This window comes from Haemaphysalis longicornis, unplaced genomic scaffold (genome assembly GCF_048455015.1).
Source record: "Haemaphysalis longicornis isolate Haplotype H1 unplaced genomic scaffold, Haemaphysalis longicornis Haplotype H1 scaffold_3, whole genome shotgun sequence".
Taxonomy (NCBI): Eukaryota; Metazoa; Arthropoda; class Arachnida; order Ixodida; family Ixodidae; genus Haemaphysalis; species Haemaphysalis longicornis.
The window spans coordinates 168,663,158-168,683,216 of record NW_027526335.1 but is presented as its reverse complement, the minus strand read 5'-3'; the positions used below and the strand labels follow the sequence as shown (position 1 = coordinate 168,683,216).

Below are 20,059 nucleotides of genomic sequence, written 5' to 3'. Positions count from 1 at the left end.
AGGTATCGTGCTGCAGGATGAAGTCCTCTTCCGGAAATGACCCTCCAAGAAGGTATGGGAGCAACACATCGTCGAGGACGGCGCAGTACGAATCCGCATTAAAGAGGGTCTCGATCCTCACGAGGGGTCCCAGACTTTCTGCTGTAACGACGTCCAAAACACTCATTGCAGGGCGAACACTGGCTGCGACTCGCTGCATGTACTCCAGCATATATCTAAAACTAAAAAAATCAAAATATTTTGTTGGCATCAGAATAAAATGCAAATGAAACGATTGGCTGCAAAGAGTAAGTATTAAACGGGATTACTTTTAGCTTTCTGTGATGGATATGAACGGGGAAGAACTAATTTTCTTTAAACGCAGATATGTAAATTATGTAAAACGCGTTTTCTCTTTTCTCAGTTCATGTGTTTTGGGGATTATTACATAATCCCAGATTTTGGCAAAACATCTCTACATATGCCACAGTGTGCGTAAATCGGATTTCTAGCTGCTATTTCGTAAGAAACAGTATATTCCAGATGACTTATGGCCTGAACTTGGCTAAACTCAAATCGTTTTACCGGCGCCACGCCCCGATGATCATATTTGTCTTCTCAATGCTCTGTTTCAAATGTTTAGCCTGATATGCACAACGTAAATTATAATTTCATCCCATTCTATCAGGTCTCTTTCCCCATGCGTAGCTTTGGGACGTTCAAACAATATTATTATTATTATTATTATTATTATTATTATTATTATTATTATCTCCGGTGAGCAGCCGTTCGTCTGCAATCTGTGTGGCTGCGGCGTCACCCGCTAGGCCTAGCGACCCCGGTGACGAAGCCAGCGAAGACGGTGAGCCAGCGAACATCCCGGCCAAACGAGTGGCGTCCCCTGTCGGAGCAAGCTTCAACCCTTCGGCGGACCTACGCGCAGAGGTAGCTGCGTTGAAGAATCTCCTGTCCGAAGCCTGCGCCAGCCTCTCTTTTCTCGGGGATGTTGTCACCGAGCTGCGCGAGGAAAACCGGCTTCTTCGACGGGATAATGTGGCTGGGCTTGCCCAGCAGGCTGCAATCGTCGCCTCCCTGCGCGAGGAGGTTCGCTGCCTGCGAGGGGAGCTCGCACTTCCCCCGCCTTCTCCGCCTGCTTCCCCGAAGCCTGCTAATCCTCTCATGCCGCCGGTGACGTCACCGCAGTCTGGTCTCCCTATGAGGTCGTCGTTCGCTGAAGCCGCCGCCGGTGCAGCTGGTGAATGTGCCCCCTTCCTGTCCTCTACCACCGCTTCGCCGTTCGTCGACCGCCCCAGCAGTCAACCTGCTACGGCCTTGAGCACTTTGGTTTCCCCTTCGGTCCACCCTCTGCCCCCGCCTCCTAGGTCCGACACTGCGTTTAATGGCCCGCCAACGAACTTCCAGAAGAAAAGGAGCCCTCCCCGCGTGGGTGCGTCGGAAGCTTCTCGGTTGGTTGTGGTACACCGACCACCCAGCTCCAGGGCCATCTTTGTTTCAAAACTGTCGGCTAACACCACATCTGCTCAACTGTTGGCCCACTTGTCAACTGTGCAAGTTACGCCATTGTCGTGAAAAACGTCTTAGGACTAAGTACGACTCCTATTCTTCTTTTTGCGTAACTGTTAACGAGGAGTGTTTTAGGCGCCTGAGCGACCCGTCTATGTGGCCAAAAGGCTGCCTTTTCAAGCCGTTTCAAGGCAAGGTCCACCCTGGTATGCTGCACAGCTCTGAAATAACTGAAAATGATCAGTAAGTACGAGAGTTTCGACATATACTATCAAAACACTCGAGGTCTACGAACTAAGTCCTCTGAATTTATTAGAAATATTGTATGCTCTAAATTTTCTGCTGTTGTCATTACTGAAACCTGGCTTTCCGATGATATCTCGTCTTCCGACTATTTTCCTTCTAACTATCAAATCTTTAGAAGCGACAGAAAATTAACTGGACCTAAACAAAAAGGTGGCGGGGTTCTCGTTGCCGTTGATCATTCAGTGCAGTGCATGCGGCGTGCTGACCTCGAGACCCTAGACGAATCAGTCTGGCTTGAGGTAGGCCTCACGAAGGGCGAGAAGCTACTCATCGGTGCATTCTATATATCCCCGGATGTATTACCTTCTGAATTTAATCGAACACTCACATCCATAGAAAATGTCTCAAATGCACACTCCAACCATAAGCTCATCATACTTGGAGACTTCAACACCCCAGGTATTCGCTGGAACAGTCTTTCCTTTGAGCACAAAAACCATTATGCAGCGCAGAAATGCAGCATGCTATTAGATTTTCAGTCGTTCACCTCCATGCAGCAGTTTTGCCGCATAGAAAACTCTTGTGGTAATGTTCTAGATGTGTGCTTCTCAAACTTAAAAAACGTACAAGTGTGTGCCTCCGAAATATCCCTTGTGCACCCCGACAAGTTTCACCCCCCTCTTATTGTCTCTGTTTCGGTCGCGACCCAGCATCGCTCTGGCGGTGTTGACAATTGTTCAGTCCCGCGATATGCTTTCAAGCGTGGAGATTATGCTGGGCTGTGTCACTTTTATTCATCTGCTGAATGGTCTAGTGTTTCGGATGTCAATGATGTTGACGAACAGGTTCGACGTTTTACCGAAATAGTCAGAAGTGGCATGGAAAAGTATATCCCTTGTTATAAGCCTGTTCCTTCCAAATTTCCCCACTGGTTTTCTAAAGAACTTCGAAGTTCGCTTAAACTTAAGGATAGGGCCCACAAAAAGGCCAAGCGTTCTGGGCTTGACAAGTGGAAAGCGGAGTTTAGTCGGTATCGCTCACTTTGTAAAATCCTCTTCCGGCGTGACCACCAGCTCTATATAGAATCGTTAGAGGCTGCTGCGTCTAAGAAACCGGCTGAATTCTGGAGGTATGTACGCGGCCGCTCTAAAGCGTCTAAAGAACACGTTAGCCTGCTTAATTCCGATGGTGAAGAGGTTGAGGATGTTGCCACCAGTTTTGCTCAGTACTTTCATTCTGTCTTTCAACTGCCAGATGGCAACGACGAACGCCTATCGTTTACTAACTCTAATTTTAACACACTTAGGTTCGATGAAAAAATTGTCAATGATAGCCTTCAACGGATGAAACCATCATTTTCCTGTGGTGCTGATGGAATTCCAGCAGCCCTCATGAAGGCTTACGGGAACATTTTTGTGCCTGTCTTAACTTCCATTTATAATAACTGCTTACTTTTAGGTAAATTTCCTCGTGCATGGAAGATCGCTCGAATTTTTCCCATATTTAAGTCTGGTGATAAGTCAACCGTTTCTAACTATCGCCCGATCTCACTCCTTTGTGTCGCCTCAAAACTCTTTGAGTCAGCTCTGCACAAAGTTCTTGCTGCCTGCGTCAAGAACGTTGTGATACCAAATCAGCACGGCTTTTTCTCGGGTCGATCGACGGTCACAAATCTTGCAAGCTTTATGACACAGGCTTCGGCTGCAGTTTGTGAAAACGGCCAGTTGGACGTTATTTATTTTGACCTCAGTAAGGCGTTTGATGTGGTGAACCATCAGTTATTAATTAACAAGCTTGCTAAGTCCGGTGTAGACACAAGCCTTGTTGCCTTGTTGTCCAACTATCTCCTTGACCGGTCCTTTTATGTAGATGTTAACTACAAAAAGTCTAGTGTTTACCCTGCAACAAGTGGTGTACCCCAGGGTTCCGTGCTGGGTTCATTCTTGTTTTCTGTCTTTATCAATGATGTTTCAACAGTGTTAACAAACTCTTCTTTTCTTCTCTATGCTGATGATATCAAACTATTTAGGCACATTAGCGGTGTTCAGGACTGCTGTGCCTTGCAGAGGGATGTGTCGGAATTATCGGTCTGGTGCAGGAAAAACTGCCTAATTTTAAACCCCACTAAAACAAAGGTTGTCACCTACAGCCAGAAAACCCACCGTCTGCTGTTTTCCTACAGTATTGAGGGAGCTCCTCTGCAAAGGGTTGAGGAGATTAGGGACCTAGGGGTGCTTTTCGACAGTACCCTCTCTTTTTCTCCTCATATCAGGCTCATCACCCGGATGCATTGTATACCAGTCAATGGATACAATGGATGCATTGTATATCAGTCTGCAACCCCAACAGCACTGAAAATGTTGGACCCACTATACCACTTGGGGCTTCGCTTGGCAACAGGTGCATATCGAACAAGCCCCATTCCATCCCTTTATGTTGAATCTAATCAGTGGTGCTTCGAGTACCTGCGCACTTACACAGCTCTGATGTATGCTGCCTGCAAAGATTATTTCTATGAAGGAACACCCTTTGAACGCAATTATGAAAAATAACACTACTAATAAACTTTTTGAAAATCGACCATCCATAGCACCACCCTTCCCTTTGGCAGTGTCACGCCTCTCAAAGGACCTACAAGTTCCTCTTGCTGAAGTTTACTGCACCTCCATTCATGAGTTGGTTGCTCCGTGGGACATTTGCCCAATTCAGTGCGACATGTCTTTCAGAGAACTGCAAAAGAAAAATGTGCCAAACTTTGTTATTACTCAGCACTTTCTGTCACTCAGGGACAAATACAAGACAGCTGAATTTTACACAGATGCCTCGAAGACTTCTGCAGCGGTGTCTTTTGCTGCAATTGGCCCTATATTCACTTTGTCCAACACAATGAACACGAACACTAGTATATTTACTGCAGAGGCATATGGTATCCTGCTAGCTTTGAACTACATTCTCCAAAAGAAAATTAAGAGCTCAGTTATATACACAGACTCACTGAGTGTTGTTACAAAGCTTTCATCTCTGAAGGCTAGTAAAAACCCAACTTTTAATGCTGTTCTAAGAGCTCTGTACTCGGCTTATAGTCTCAAGCTTGCTGTCACAGTGTGCTGGGTTCCGGGCCACTGTGGCATTGCTGGAAATGAAGCCGCTGGCCAAAGTGCTGCAGCTGCTGCCCTTCGTGAAAGCATAGATATTAAGCTGGTTCCATATGAAGACCTCAAACCTTATGTGAGGAGCAAGCTGCGAGAGCACTGGCAACAACAGTGGGATAAAGAAATAAGCAACAAATTACATGTCATTAAACCTAAAATTGAAAAACCTCCCTCTGAGAAACATGCTAGATCAATAGAAGTGGCCTTATGCAGACTTAGAATTGGCCACACACACATCACACACTCATACCTTTTAACAGACGCAAACAAGCCACAGTGCCATCGATGTGGGGGTCAGCTTTCTGTCCTTGATATGCTTATTGAGTGTGACATGTGCATCATTGAAAGGAAACGTCATTTTAATGAAGCTTACACATATAACATTCCCTTGCACCCTTCACTATTTTTATCAGACCATCCAATGTTCCCATACAAAAAAGTTTTTAGTTACCTAGCAGATGTAGACTTTTTAAAATACATATCATATAGACCATAACCTCACCTGTGTTCATTATGTGTTTTAAAACAGTGGTGGAACCTGAGACTTTACACCTCAGGTGCTTGCACTCACTGTTTTAATATCACCCTATACACCATTTATCTTAGTATACTCACTATGCTTTAATTATGGCCCTATACACCAACCCCCTGAGTAGTTTTTTAAACTAGAGCCTCCTTTACAAATCTTTCTCATCTCTTTCATCATTGTCATGGCGCTCTTTGCCTTTGTCGGCCTTGCGCCAATAAACCCAAATCATCATCATCATACTGGTGGTCAAAATTACCCGCAGCTCTCCTCTTCATTAAATAAAACAACCAGTGCAGAAATGTTTGTAACAATATATGCATTGAACTGGGATGGTGGCACGGAAAAAGGGAAGCGCTCAGTCGTCTTACGCAGAAACTACAAACGCGCCGAAGTGAGCGAAGTGCGCTTTCCCGCAACGCGTCGCGGCGCGCTAAGACGCTACAAGCATGGGAAGAGTTAGGCGAGCTTCACAGCAAAGCATGCACGACACGAAGCCCCGCCTCTAAGCCACTGTGCGCCTGCACCGCTGAGCTTCGATGCGCGGTCGCGGCTTGTGCGCTGGCGCTCCGCGGAGCACGGCCACGCTGCGCCGTGTTCGCACCTAGCGTGGACGGCCCTGTACATGCACATGTGTGTACATGTACATGCTCTGGTGTGTTTATAAAATGTTTTCTTGTGTTTTGTGTGGGACTGTTGTGGGTTTATAACACACGCATAAGTTTGTTGATAAAACACGTTCTCCTGCACAGCAATGACGGTGCCGTCAATGCTGTTCTTAAAAATCGAAGCCAGAAAAAGAAAGATTTGAAAAGCGGGTACGCTTACACCAATAAGTGCCGCTTACTCTCCCTACGTTTGCGTTATCCAGTCAGTGTGCGCTTAAAACCGCGAATTACCTGTAATGCGTAGCAATACTCCCAAGTACCAGAACAGACCCCAACTGTGTAATGCCCTAATGTTGCGCAAAAATGCATCATTCGCGAAGTTCGCGGCGAGGAGTTGAAGAATACAAGGATCGGATTCCACATAGTCTTCCGAACGATTGCTGCAACCAGCCTTCTATATTTTTTCCTTACTGCGTGCAGTGCCGTACATATTGTAAAGGCAGTTAATTTGGCCTCTTATCAAAGTTCACATACTTATTCATTACAATAGACTAAATTGAGCTAAGTGATCGCAGCGGAATTTTTAAAGCAACAAAGTATAAAGTAAAGGGTATGAAAATGAGCTAACAGGCCCAAAAATAGGTGTTATACGCCAGCCCTTCCCCCCCGCCCCCCCAAAAAAAAAGAACAGACAAGTGAAAACGTCCCGAAGAGGATGACGAAAACAAAAATAAGAAATGCTGAACAGGCGCAAACTGTGTCGCTCCCTGCCTTTGCAAAAAATGCATAATTGGGGATGTTAACACATTGAATCGTTATAAAGCGTCAAAGGTGGTAATTGGTTTAAAGAAATTTCAAAACCTTTGCATCTGCACAGTAATGCACGATTGGCGAAGTTAACGCACCTAACCGATATAAATGTCGATCACTGGCGAAAGGGAGCAATCAGAAAGTACAATACAGTAAAATAACGCGACGTATTTGGCTACTAATAGCCGTCTGTTTCCAACAATTCACAATAAAGAAAAGCGGCTTAACAATGCCTACGTATTAGTGGGCTATTCTTTGAACTTCTGCACTTTTTTTCGGGGTCGGGTTCACACCATCTGATAACTTCAAAATTCCAGGTACGGTGCTAAAAAGAATAAAAAGCTCAGAAATGTATTGCAGCGTACGGCATTTAGATTAGACTAGCGAGGGTTGTCAGTTGGGAGACTACGAAAGGTCGGTAGCTCGCTTAACCAAAGCGACAAAATGATACGGCACTGAATTCAGCATCGTTTCATTGTATACGAGCGTCGTTAAAATTGTCCGAAAGTCGAAGAACAATGGGGTTGTGTGGAAAAGTTGCAGTGTCGAGAACACGAGCGTTCAGATTATGAAAATCGGAGCAGTCTGAGTGCAGAAACTGCGAAACCCATGAAACCAGGCATCGGCACCCAATACATCTTTTTTTTCCACGACAGCTTGGTGAGTCACGAACTCCAGAATCTTAAAAGCGATTTCTGGAGCTCGATGGCTTATCTGAAAACACCAAAAATATAGAGACGGGAACAAAAATAAGTGCGTTTAACTTCTCCAGGGTAGTTATTTTCAAGACACAAACATGCGTAATTGAGGAGTTAATAAGCGTGCCGCCTCAATTCCATGGTTTACGCAGTTTTGAACAATAGTTGGGCGTGATAGAAAGGGGCTTTCTGCTGGCTGATTTAACCTCTAAGGTCAGCGCATGTGCTCGGTCTGTCGGATTCTCGCCACCTCTCGCCGTTAGCGCTTCGTAAAAAGCGACAGCCACGCGCTAGCTTGTTTTCTATGTAAGTGGACGCATACATGTACAGCACGGTCAAAAATATTTAGGAGGATGAATGCCAAAGATATATTTGCTTCGCTGCAGGTGTCATGACCTCTGTCATGACAATGCCTCTCTTCTTTTCCGGCAACCTGTCACGCTCTCCCACTTCCATATAGCCCCTCCCATGGTAACATGTTGGAGGCTTTGCCTAGTCAATTCGATTTTCCGGAGATCCACTGTTCGCTTGCCATCTAATGGAAGTTGTCGCTACTGTTCGACTTCTTCAAATGCCTTCACGAGATCTAGTCTCACTTTTGACCCTATTTGTATTTTTTGGGACAAAACATTTTTTTCAACCGATAGTGTCATTTGCTTCAGAAAAAACAAGCATAACTGTTTTTAATTTAAAAGAACATTGAAAATACCAGTTATTTATTTTTTCCGCACATTTGCCTGTTTTGTTTTTGCTGTATGATATTGAGAAGCATGGAGTTTGTTTGGACGTTCAGTGCTTGGAAAAGTTTTACCTATACATGAAGTTTCGGTTCACAAATTCTGGTAAGATCAGGCTGATTGGCTGAATCGAGGGACTCACACAGACAGACAGACTGACGCTGACAGAGACTGAGCCACAAACCGATACAGACAGACACAGACCCACCCACCTGCGGGCGGCCAGATGATTTCTTGGAAATTGCCTTGTTTTATGAAGATGAGAACACCTGCTGGGAGTATGCACCTAGGTCCCAAAGGGGCCTATTATAATACAGCTCAGCACACTCAAAACTTGTTAAGAGGGTAGTTGCTACGAGCGTGCTAAGAAGTGCTTGAAGAGGTCCTGCTCCCACCGTGTGCAACAAAGTTTGGATGCTGAAGTCTGCCATTTGAAGTGCGCCGTGTATCGGACGTGCCTCCTGTATACCTTGGCAACCAAGCTGCTAACTTAGAAGACGCCGGAGCAGTGCCCTCAACCGGACCGACAAAGGACAGCTGTCGTTCCGTATGTGCATAGGGTGAACTAGGCGGGCGTACTGCTTGTGGTCGCTGCTCCCAAGAAATTTAGCCGCCTATGTGAGTGCGTAAACACGGAATGTCCCAAATCACGTGCATGCGTCAAAAAACATCAAAAAAGGTATGCCGACTATGTGAACAACGTCGTCTACGATATTCCGTTGTGTAAACGCTCCTGCGCAGGACAAACAGGCCGCTGCCTGAATGAACGTTCGAGGGAGCACGCGAACAAGTTCAGGTCTTCGACAGGTGCACGCACCTAGCGCACTGCAACTCCTGCGGCTGCACGCCCCGCTTCAGAGAATGTGCCACCCTCTCCACTTACCGTGGCCGCCGCGAGAGAGAGAGATCTTCGAAACCTTTCGAATGAACAAAAAAGGGAGCGATTGCCTTAGTGAACCGTCCGTGTCACGGCTAGATGAGATCGCATACCGAACATGACTAGTCGTCTACAAATCGTCACGCGGACCCGCCGCGGTGGCTCAGTGGCCATGGCGTTGCGCTGCTGAGCACGAGGTCGCGGGTTCGATTCCCTGGCGCGGCGGCCGCTTTTCTGATGGAGGCGAAAAGCAAAAACGCCCGCGTGTACGAGATATCGGCGCACGTTAAAGATCCCCAGGTGGTCAAAATTCATCCGGAGCCCTCCACTACGGCGCGCCTCATCGCCTGCGCTGCGTCGGTGCGTGAAACCGTACAATCAAATCAAATCGTCACGCGGCAGATAAAAATGTTGTTGCCATATTAAGTAATCTGTTGATACCACTTTTTTCGGGAAAACGTTTATTTCGCTTTTTTGTTTATTCTTCTTTCCCCATCGCTTTTCATGTATATTTTCCCAGCGAATTAACACAGTTGCTCGTCAGCGCCTGTGCCTGTTCCTTCCTTAGTCCCGTATTCTGCGCTGTTTTTAATCCTTAATAGACGCCGCATTAACCCGCTGTATAACGGTTCCAAAGCTTTGCTATTACTCCAACAATGCGCAGAGGAAGATTCTGTCGCATGACCCAATAATATTTCAGCCACTGCCGGTGCAATATGATGCCCAGGTGGCCACTGAAAATACGACGCATTTAGGATGCTAATGAGCCTCGATGAGGTATAATGGCTATACAAAGACGTCTGTATCATTCCAGACATTTTCAATAGTTGCGCCAAAAAATAGCTTTTTCGCCACAAGATTGTCGCGAGTGCGTGACCTTACACAATGTTTGCTCCATCTACCATTCTAGCTTTGTATCAAGGATATCGTAGGAAGGCTGTGTCGAGGCTAAGCTATAGGACGCGCGTTAATAACGATCGCCCTGCAATGTTCACTCGCCCGCCAAGTCCACTGCTGTACCTTAATTTCCGCTAAAGGCATGTTATATCAAAGCGAACATGCAAGCCCATCCAAGACAGTTCGGCAATGCAAATGATTATTAAAATGCATGTTTGTCGGTGCGCGTCGCTAAACTCACATGTTCGTGTCTCCCACAACACGACACATTTGCACAGTAGGCTATCCCTAGCCAATTTAGTTGTAATGGTTTAATAACTAGTTCGTTCTGGCTACGAATAAACCGATATGTATTCTGAATGTTGATTAAAAACGATCGTCATTTATTAATCCGTAAAGTTGGTGTACAGTCACGAGTAAGGAAGCCCGGAAGTCGTTTCGCCCCGTTACTAGCTGTTTTTGCGCGTGATATCTTCGCGCAGTGTGGGCGAAAACTCCGGAAATTATTTTGAATGAGTTTTCTGTGTACACTGCTTTCACCTCTTGTTCTATTGTGCTATTATTTCAACTTGACCACACAAGTCATCCGCAAGTAGTTGGTATGCAGTAACGACGTAACTGAGAATGTAAATCATTTTTTACCCCTACAGGTGTGGTATTTTCGAACATAACCTGCAACTTTTGCGGTACGAAGGACGTGACCGGGACACGGTGGAAATGTGCGAACTGTGCTGAATACAATCTCTGCCATCCCTGTTACATGAGTGATAAGCACAACCTTGAACACCAATTTCTTCGCTACGATGAACCCGGCGCAACAGGGTGAGTATTTTTTAGAACTAGCGCTATTGTAAAAAGTATTCGCCTTTCGAAACGGTGTCGGTGTCGAAACGTTAAAAAAGAATACTACTTTAAAAATGCTGCCAAATGAACTACCAGTAATTCATGTCTTCGTACTTGAATGACCTATTTTGGCATGGTGGGAAGCAGCGGGACCAGACTGGGGCGACAGCTCTAAGGAAGAAGGGTACATGCACTGACGTGTCCTTTCTGTAACTTCTACGAGTTTATTCCCATTCTCCTGGCTCTGTTACCCGTCACCTATGCACAATTGGCCTAATCAGCCACTCCGCCCTTATTTCTTTAGATTTTCGTTTTTTCACTACACCAATGTTATATACATTAACGACTTACCAGCATCTGTTTCTTCTAACATTCATTTATTCGCCGATGACTGCGTTGTGTACCGGCAAATAACTTGCGCTGATGACATAGCCGTCTTGCAATCTGATCTTCATGCTATTTCATCCTGGTGCAACCTTGGCTCATGGAACTTCACTCTAGCAAATGTAAATGTTCACGTTTTACAAGAACAGCCCACCAGTTACCTACTTATTTTATTGATAACTCCCGTTTAAATCGTGTATCATCTTATATCTTGTTCACATTTCAGCTGATCTAACATGGACCACTCACACCGAGTATGTAATTGCCAATGCTAACCGCACGCTAGGATACCTCCGACGCAATTTTTCAAGAGCCCCTTCATCACTTAAATTATTAATGCACAAAACACTCGTTCTAAACTGGAGTATGCGGCATCAGTGTGGGATCCAAGTTATGATACGCTAATACAATCACTCGAAATGGTACAAAATAACTCTGTTCGCTTCATTCTTTCTAACTATAATCGCACTGCTAGCATAACTTCAATGAAATGTAGCCTTCATCTACCAACGCGATCTTATAGCCGTAAAATTTTGCGTCTCTGTCTGTTCCATAAGGTATTCTATCACCCACATCTACGTCATGAGCTTATTTTGCCTCTGAATTTCATATCATCTTGTTTAGATTACGCTAATAAAATTGGAATACCATCGTCAAGGACAAATGCATTTTTTCAGTCTATCATACCCAGGACTTCAGTCGAATGGAACCATGGTCCTCCATCAACCGCTGCCATTATCGATCATGAAACATTCAAAATAGCCTTAGCTAACATTTTATAATAATATGCTCATTTGTATTCTGTTTTGTCACGGCTTATGCCTTAGCTAAAATTGTATACAAAGAAGCAAACCTGAAATATTCGTTTTTACCTTATCATGCATTAGCTACAATTGCATGTTTAGAAGCCATTCTTATAACCTTTTTACTTCGTTTTACTGCTTTTGTCATTCCTTTTTTGTATTTAACCACTCCCCTCTCCATTGCCTTATGGCCCTGAGGGTACTGTAAATAAATAAATAAATAAATAAATAAATAAATAAATAAATAAATAAATAAATAAATAAATAAATAAATAAAATGTTCTAGTTAGAATGTTACTAAAACCGCCCGTTAAGTATGCATGTACCTCCACTTAAAAGCAAACTATAAAATGAATAACCTTCACATGTCCGATCGATTCTAGCGACGCTGCTTCGGGCTTGACACCGATCAGCGTTCTCGTCTTCGAAATCAAATACTGATTACTGAAATGAAAACCTTTACACATGTATTTGTTACCACACAGTTCAGCCTCACATATATAAGAGGTCAGTTACTTTTAACAAAAGGGGAACCACTAGAAAGAAAGTTGCAGATGACATTTACCTTTGTATCTTATGATGTACGACGCAATAGCGTTACATAGATGTCCAGGGAGCATACTGGAACGGTGTTCCTGGATTTATCTATGCTTCACGAGCAGTGAAGGCCAGCAAAGAGAGAAAGACTGGCAGCACGATTTTTGATCCCCCTGACCAAGGAGATACAGATGCCCTATGAGGTGCTGGGGCTTAAAGGGGCCATGAGGACCCCGCAAGGGGCACCTTGTGTACTCAAGGTGTTTTGGTGAGTAGCGACACCACGGTCCCGAGCTCCGCAGGGGTGCCTACTGCCGTAGGCACTTGGTGTCTTGCAACACCACGGACCCGAGCACATGTGGGTTGGACCCACCCACGCCCCGGCTGTGCGTGGCTTTGCCGTGTCCGGGGAAAAGGGGAACCTGGTGGCTGAGCCAAAGTTGGGGTTGTTTTGGACCTTTACGGCCCCCCAGCAGCGGCAACACGTCACTTCGGCCCCTGCTTCTCGCAGACGGTGCCCCCGGTCTGACCCGCCCGGGGGGAATCAGCCAGTCGCTTTTTCCTGTCCTCCTCTCAGCTCTTTCTCTTTCCTATTTCCTTTCCTAACACTGTCCTGTCATCTCATTTCTTCCTTATTTCTAAGTTTTTTCAGGCGGCGAGGGTTAATCCTGTGCAAAGACGTCACCCTCGATCCCGAGCATAGGATTATAGTGGCAAGGTACGGCTAGCGTGTAAAGTCACGTTCCCTTGTTGGGCTCGGTGGTGGGCGGCCAGCCTTGCTACCGAATGTACACCATGTATTTATGGCTTCTTTTTCCATCCCAAGAAAAACTGATCGGTCCCTGAAAAGGGGCCGCACCGAAGTACTTAGCATCAGAGCAGCTCCACCTGTCGAAACCTTTAACAAATACCTTGTGGTACACTCTGAAGAAAATGCACCCCTAGCAAAACAATCGGTGTTCCTCATTGCAAAATGCCTCGAGAACATCGTTGGGAAAGACTACCATGCAAAAAAACTTGCCTCAGGTGACCTGCTGGTAGAAGTACAAAGAAAAAGCCAAAGTGAAAACCTCCTGAAACAGGACACCCTGGCTCAACTAAAAGTGACGGTCACGCCACATCGTAGCCTAAACACAACCCAAGGTGTCATCTCTGAACGAGAACTACTTCATGAGAATGAAGACGATCTCCTCGAAGGGTTCAAAGACCAAGGCGTAACAGCTGTGCGGAGGATAACTATACGTCGCGCAGGGGAGGAAATCCGAACTAAACACATTGTTTTGACTTTCAACCGTCCAACACTTCCCGAATCGGTCCATGCTGCATTTATTTCCTGTCCAGTGCGTCCATACATACCTAATCCGCGAAGGTGTTTCAAGTGCCAGAAGTATGGCCATGGAACTCTGTCGTGCCGTGGCCGATCCATCTGTGCTCACTGCGCAAGCACTGACCACACCAGTGACGATTGTAACAAGCAACAAGTGAAATGCCCAAACTGCAGTGGACCACACTCTGCCTTCTCACGTGCATGTCCATCATTCAAAAAAGAAAAAGAAATAATCCAACTGAAAATCACTGAGAACCTAACGTTCCCACAAGCACGCCTGAAGCCTGCCTTGCTATCGGGCAAAAGTTACGCAGACGCAGCTCGCCGGGGGGTGGGGCGTCGTCTGGTAGATGCGGGCACCCAGTACAGCGAGGCTGACCTGGTCCCATCGCAGCCCCCCACTCAGCAGCAGAAAGTCGCTACCGTGGCTTCTGCTGCTGCACTCCTACCAAGTGCTGGGCGAAAGGCCGTCAGCACAACTCCTGTACAGGTCAGCGATGTTGACCTGGCCTCGTCTCAGACACCTGTGCAACAGCAGAAGACTGCTCCTGTGGCTACTGCTGTTCCAGTTGTGCCCAGTGCCGCGGCTACGGCCTCTAGCACAAAGTCTGGTTGTGACAATCATTCAACTTCAGAAACCTCGGTTGAGGCCATGGATGTCTCTCCAAGTACGTCGGCAACTGAGGCATCACAGGAGCGCCGCGGTGCCACAGGTCGTGGCAAACCGACCAAACCAAAGGCCAGTAAAGTCGCTGTCCCTGGAAATGACCCCAAAACCTAAGTGAACCTGCTCAGAAGGGCCCCGAAACACGGCCTGCTAAAAAGAGGGGAAAAATATGATCCAGAACATGATCCTTTTTTCTCATTTGCTCATTTTCATGGCTGCTGAAACTGTTATGTACTGGAATTGTAGGGGGTTGTTAAGAAATCTAGACGATATTTATGACAACCTCACCAATCACAAACCACAAAAAATGTGTCTCCAAGAAACACACCTGCGCCCATCACAGACAACTTCCTAACACAGTACATTGTTTACCGTAAGGACAGACAAAATTGCATCCAGCCGTCTGGTGGTGTGGCAATAGTACTCCAAAAATCTGTGGCTTGTCAGTACCTCCAGCTACAGACGTCACTCAAAGCTGTAGCTGTAAGCCATAGTTTTTGGCAAACTAGTGACAGTTTGCTCTCTCTACATTTCACCCGACTATCGCCTTTCCAACGTCGAATTTAAAAACCTAATCAATGAACTACCTGAACCTTACATCATAGCCGGTGATTTCAATGCTCACAACCCCATCTGGGGATCTGTGCGAGCCGATGCTCGAGGGCGGCTCATTGAAAGGTTTGTCACGACATCCGGATGTTGCATCTTTAATAAGAAACGCCCCACATATTACAATTCCACACACCACACATACTCAGCAATAGACCTTGCAATTGGCTCTGCAATCTTACTGCCTATGCTTGAATGGAGTGTATTTAACAACCCGTATGGCAGTCATCATTTTCCTGCAAAACTAACTGCTGTAAACAATGACTCTCAAGGCACAGAACCACTTCGAACATTTAAATTACAAGCAGCTGACTGGAAAACATACAAAGAACTTTCCAGGCTACCCCCTACAACAATATGCCATTTAGATGTTGAAGCAGCAAGTTCACTGATTACAGCCCACATTCTTGACTCTGCTCAGAAAAGCATTCCAGAGACTACTTTTAAAACTCTCCCAAAACCCAGACCATGGTGGAATGAGGACTGCGCGCGTGCACGGTCTGAACAGAACAAGGCGTGGGCACTTTTACGCCGCTATCCCACGGCCGACAACCTTCTCAAGTTTAAGCAGGCAAAAGCTAAAGGGAAGCGTACGCGACGTATGGCAAAAAACGAAAGTTGGACAAGGTTTATATCATCTATAAATTCTTATACGGATTGTAGGAAAGTCTGGACTAGAATAAAGAAGCTAAAAGGATACAAGAGTCATCCTATTCCCCTAGTAAGTAGTGTGGGTAACTCAGTAAAAGATCAAGCAGATGCTCTGGGGAACACTTTGAACATGTATTCAGTTCTTCACATTATACACAAACATTTTTACAGCATAAGAAGGCAGCAGAGCGTCAGCCCCTTCGTGTGAACCAACGCTCGAATGAGGGATATAATGCTCCATTTACCATGCTTGAATTGATGAGTGCACTCTCGACATGTGGTAAGTCAGCCCCTGGAGCTGACCGAATCAGCTATGACATGATCAGACACCTACACAGTGAAACCCTGCATGCAATACTCTCTCTCTTTAACAAAATATGGCAAACAGGTCGTTTTCCAAGAACATGGAAAGAGGCTATCGTTGTACCGCTTCAAAATAAAGGAAAAGAATCCTGTCTTGCTGCAAGTTACAGACCCATCGCCTTGACGAGTTGTTTATGTAAGCTGCTCGAAAAAATGATAAATCGGCGACTATTGTACTTTCTCGAGTTTAATGGTCTGTAAGACAAAAATCAGACAGGCTTCAGGTCTGGAAGGTCAACTACAGATAGCCTGGTTGCATTTGAATCATATGTGAAAGACGCCTTCATCCATAAGCAACACTGCTTCTCTGTGTTCTTTGACATGAAGAAGGCGTATGATAGAACATGGCGATACGGTATATTGCTAGATTTGCAGTCATTTGGCCTTACTGGTAATATGCTCAACGTTATTAAGGACTATCTCTCTGATCGCACATTTCGTGTTCGTGTGGGTAATGTGCTGTCTAGAACCTTTGTTCAAGAAAATGGTGTACCCCAGGGGGGAGTGCTGAGCTGCGCACTTTTTCTTGTTAAAATGAGTTGACTAAAAAATGTTCTCCCACGAACTGTCTCATACCCCACTTATGTTGGTGACATTCAAGTTAGTTTTAAGTCCTGTAATTTATCGATATGTGAACGCCAAATCCAATTAAGTGTCAACAGACTGGTTACATGGGCTGACAAGAACGGGTTTATGTTTAATGCTGATAAAAGTGCTCTTGTGGTATTTTCCAGGCGGCGTGGTGTCCATCCCCCTCCTTGTATTACATTACAAGGGCAGCCCATACCAGTAAAAAATGAACACAAGTTTCTGGGTATTTTACTTGACCACAAACTCACATTTATACCGCATATTAAATTACTAAAAATGAAATGCCTGAAAACGATGAACATTTTAAAGGTACTATCGCATCAGTCATGGGGAACGGACACAAAGTGTCTGCTTTCACTTCTAAATAGCCTAGTAAGGTCAAGAATTGACTATGGATGCATTGTATACCAGTCTGCAACCACAACAGCACTGAAAATGTTGGACCCAGTATACAACTTGGGGCTTCGCTTGGCAACAGGTGCATATCGAACAAGCCCCATTCCATCCCTTCACGTTGAATCTAATCAGTGGTGTTTGGAGTACCAGCGCACTTACACAGCTCTGATGTATGCTGCAAAGATTACTTCTATGAAGGAACACCCTTTGAACGCAATTATGAAAAATAACACTAATAATAAACTTTTTGAAAATCGACCATCCACAGCACCACCCTTCCCTTTGGCAGTGTCACGCATCTCAAAGGACCTACAAGTTCCTCTTGCTGAAGTTTAGTGCACCTCCATTCATGAGTTGGTTGCTCCGTGGGACATTTGCCCAATTCAGTGTGACATGTCTTTCAGAGAACTGCGAAAGAAAAATGTGCCAAACTTTGTTATTACTCAGCACTTTCTGTCACTCAGGGACAAATACAAGGCATCTGAATTCTACACAGATGCCTCGAAGACTTCTGCAGCGGTGTCTTGTGCTGCAATTGGCCCCATATTCACTTTGTCCAAAACAATGAACACGAACACTAGTATATTTACTGCAGAGGCATATGGTATCCTGCTAGCTTTGAACCACATTCTCCAAAACAAAATTAAGAGCTCAGTTATATACACAGACTCACTGAGTGTTGTTACAAAGCTTTCATCTCTGAAGGCTAGTAAAAACCCAACTTTTAATGCTGTTCTAAGAGCTCTGTACTCGGCTTATAGTCTCAAGCTTGCTGTCACAGTGTGCTGGGTTCCGGGCCACTGTGGCATTGCTGGAAATGAAGCCGCTGACCAAAGTGCTGCAGCTGCTGCCCATCGTGATAGCATATATATTAAGCTGGTTCCATATGAAGACCTCAAACCTTATGTGAGAAGGAAGCTGCGAGAGCACTGGCAACAACAGTGGGATAAAGAAATAAGCAACAAATTACATGTCATTAAACCTGAAATTGAAAAACCTCCCTCTGAGAAACATGCTAGATCAATAGAAGTGGCCTTATGCAGACTTAGAATTGGCCACACACACATCACACACTCATACCTTTTAACAGACGCAAACAAGCCACAGTGCCATCGATGTGGGGGTCAGCTTTCTGTCCTTGATATGCTTATTGAGTGTGACATGTGCATCATTGAAAGGAAACGTCATTTTAATGAAGCTTACACATATAACATTCCCTTGCACCCTTCACTATTTTTATCAGACCATCCAATGTTCCCATACAAAAAAGTTTTTAGTTACCTAGCAGATGTAGACTTTTTAAAATACATATCATATAGACCATAACCCCACCTGTGTTCATTATGTGTTTTAAAACAGTGGTGGAACCTGAGACTTTACACCTTAGGTGCTTGCACTCACTGTTTTAATATGACCCTATACACCATTTATCTTAGTATACTCACTATGCTTTAATTATGGCCCTATACACCAACCCCCTGAGCAAAGTTTTTTTAAACTAGTGCCTCCTTTACAAATTTTTATCATCTCTTTCATCATTGTCATGGCGCTCTTTGCCTTTGTCGGCCTTGCGCCATTTAACCCAAAATCACCATCAAAGGGGCCATGAGGACAAAATACAAGTTTGTTTTATTCGAAAGATTTCGTGTTTTAGTGCTCCTAGCGCTTGTCAGGCAGCAAATGATGCCGTCGTCACTGAGAAAGTAATCAAATTTGGTTAAAAAGTTTTATTCTCCCGCCAAATAGTGCGTTTTCGGACGTCAGCAATGAAGTCATAAGCACGCGCATACGAATGAACTTGCACTGCATGATTGGGCTGCAGCGCTGCTTGCCGTCAGTCTTCCCAGATGGCGCTACCATACTTATGCGCGGACCGTTGTCTGCCGTTAGAAAAAATATTTGCACCTGGCTTGTTTTTGTTACTGTAGAAAGTAATCGTTTCGTGAAGCGTGGGATATCCTCGAAAAATAGGGTCATGCAAGACAACATCGCTTAGTCAATCGGCCAGTGCGTGTAAGACCACTCGAAAGCGGCGGACTGCTGTGTAACTAAAACAAGCATAGTGCCACTTTTTATCCCGGCATTCTTACTGGAATAAAAAGAATGTGCTCTAAATTTAAGCGACAATAGCTCGTTCGGGCAGTTTATTAGCTCGGCCTAATTTCGTTCGATTTCGCCGGGCTCCGCCAATCCAAGAGCTGGCTGGTATGACATCGTAGGTTCGGTTGCGGGAAATGAGTAGTGGGTTGCATGGGCATTTCCTTTTTTCCTAATTATATAGCTTATTTCAGAGAAGTGTTTGTCAATAGTGTTGTCAGTATGATTCTAACGAATGAACAAAACTTTCGAATGAACAAAACTTGTGTTTGGTCTTCATGGCCCCTTTAAGAAGTTAGGGCTAAAGGTAGCGGCTGCGGGGTGGTGGTCAGTTTGAGCGATGAGGAGGCAGTGTGAGTGTTGAACTGTTCTTATTCTCTAATGTCCTTGCCGGACTGAATATTCACGCTTTTTCGCTAAGAGAGAGACAGAGATAATGAAGATCTTTGCTGAGGAAGAAATAATTTGGTTTCAAGAAACGCGGGTACAGAAATGGTACGAAGCCTAAGGGTGGCACCTAAAGGGGTCCTAAAATACCTTCCATCGAAGTATGGATGTACGTGTAACCAAATAAAGCAATGTATTACCAATGTCCTCCCGCAATAATTTTGTTAAAGCGATGCGTATTAGCTGAGAAATCGTAAATAAAAAACCGCGCATTATCGTCGCGCCGCATTTCCTCCTCCTCTCAACTGTTGACGGCGCGGCAAGCCTTCCCTACCATGATGCTGCGCTCC

At 45.1% G+C, this 20,059-nt stretch overlaps 1 protein-coding gene across 8 annotated transcripts in view; it reads left to right on the top strand.

Annotated features, from left to right (window-relative positions):
* LOC144175627 (E3 ubiquitin-protein ligase MIB2-like) overlaps window positions 1–20,059 on the top strand; it is a 279,842-nt gene that overhangs the window by 31,795 nt on the left and 227,988 nt on the right. For all 8 annotated transcript variants that reach the window (XM_077704683.1, XM_077704681.1, XM_077704679.1 and 5 more), the window contains one exon: window positions 10,705–10,876. In XM_077704683.1, coding sequence (XP_077560809.1) covers window positions 10,705–10,876 — 172 coding nt within the window. The remainder of the gene's footprint in view (window positions 1–10,704; window positions 10,877–20,059) is intronic.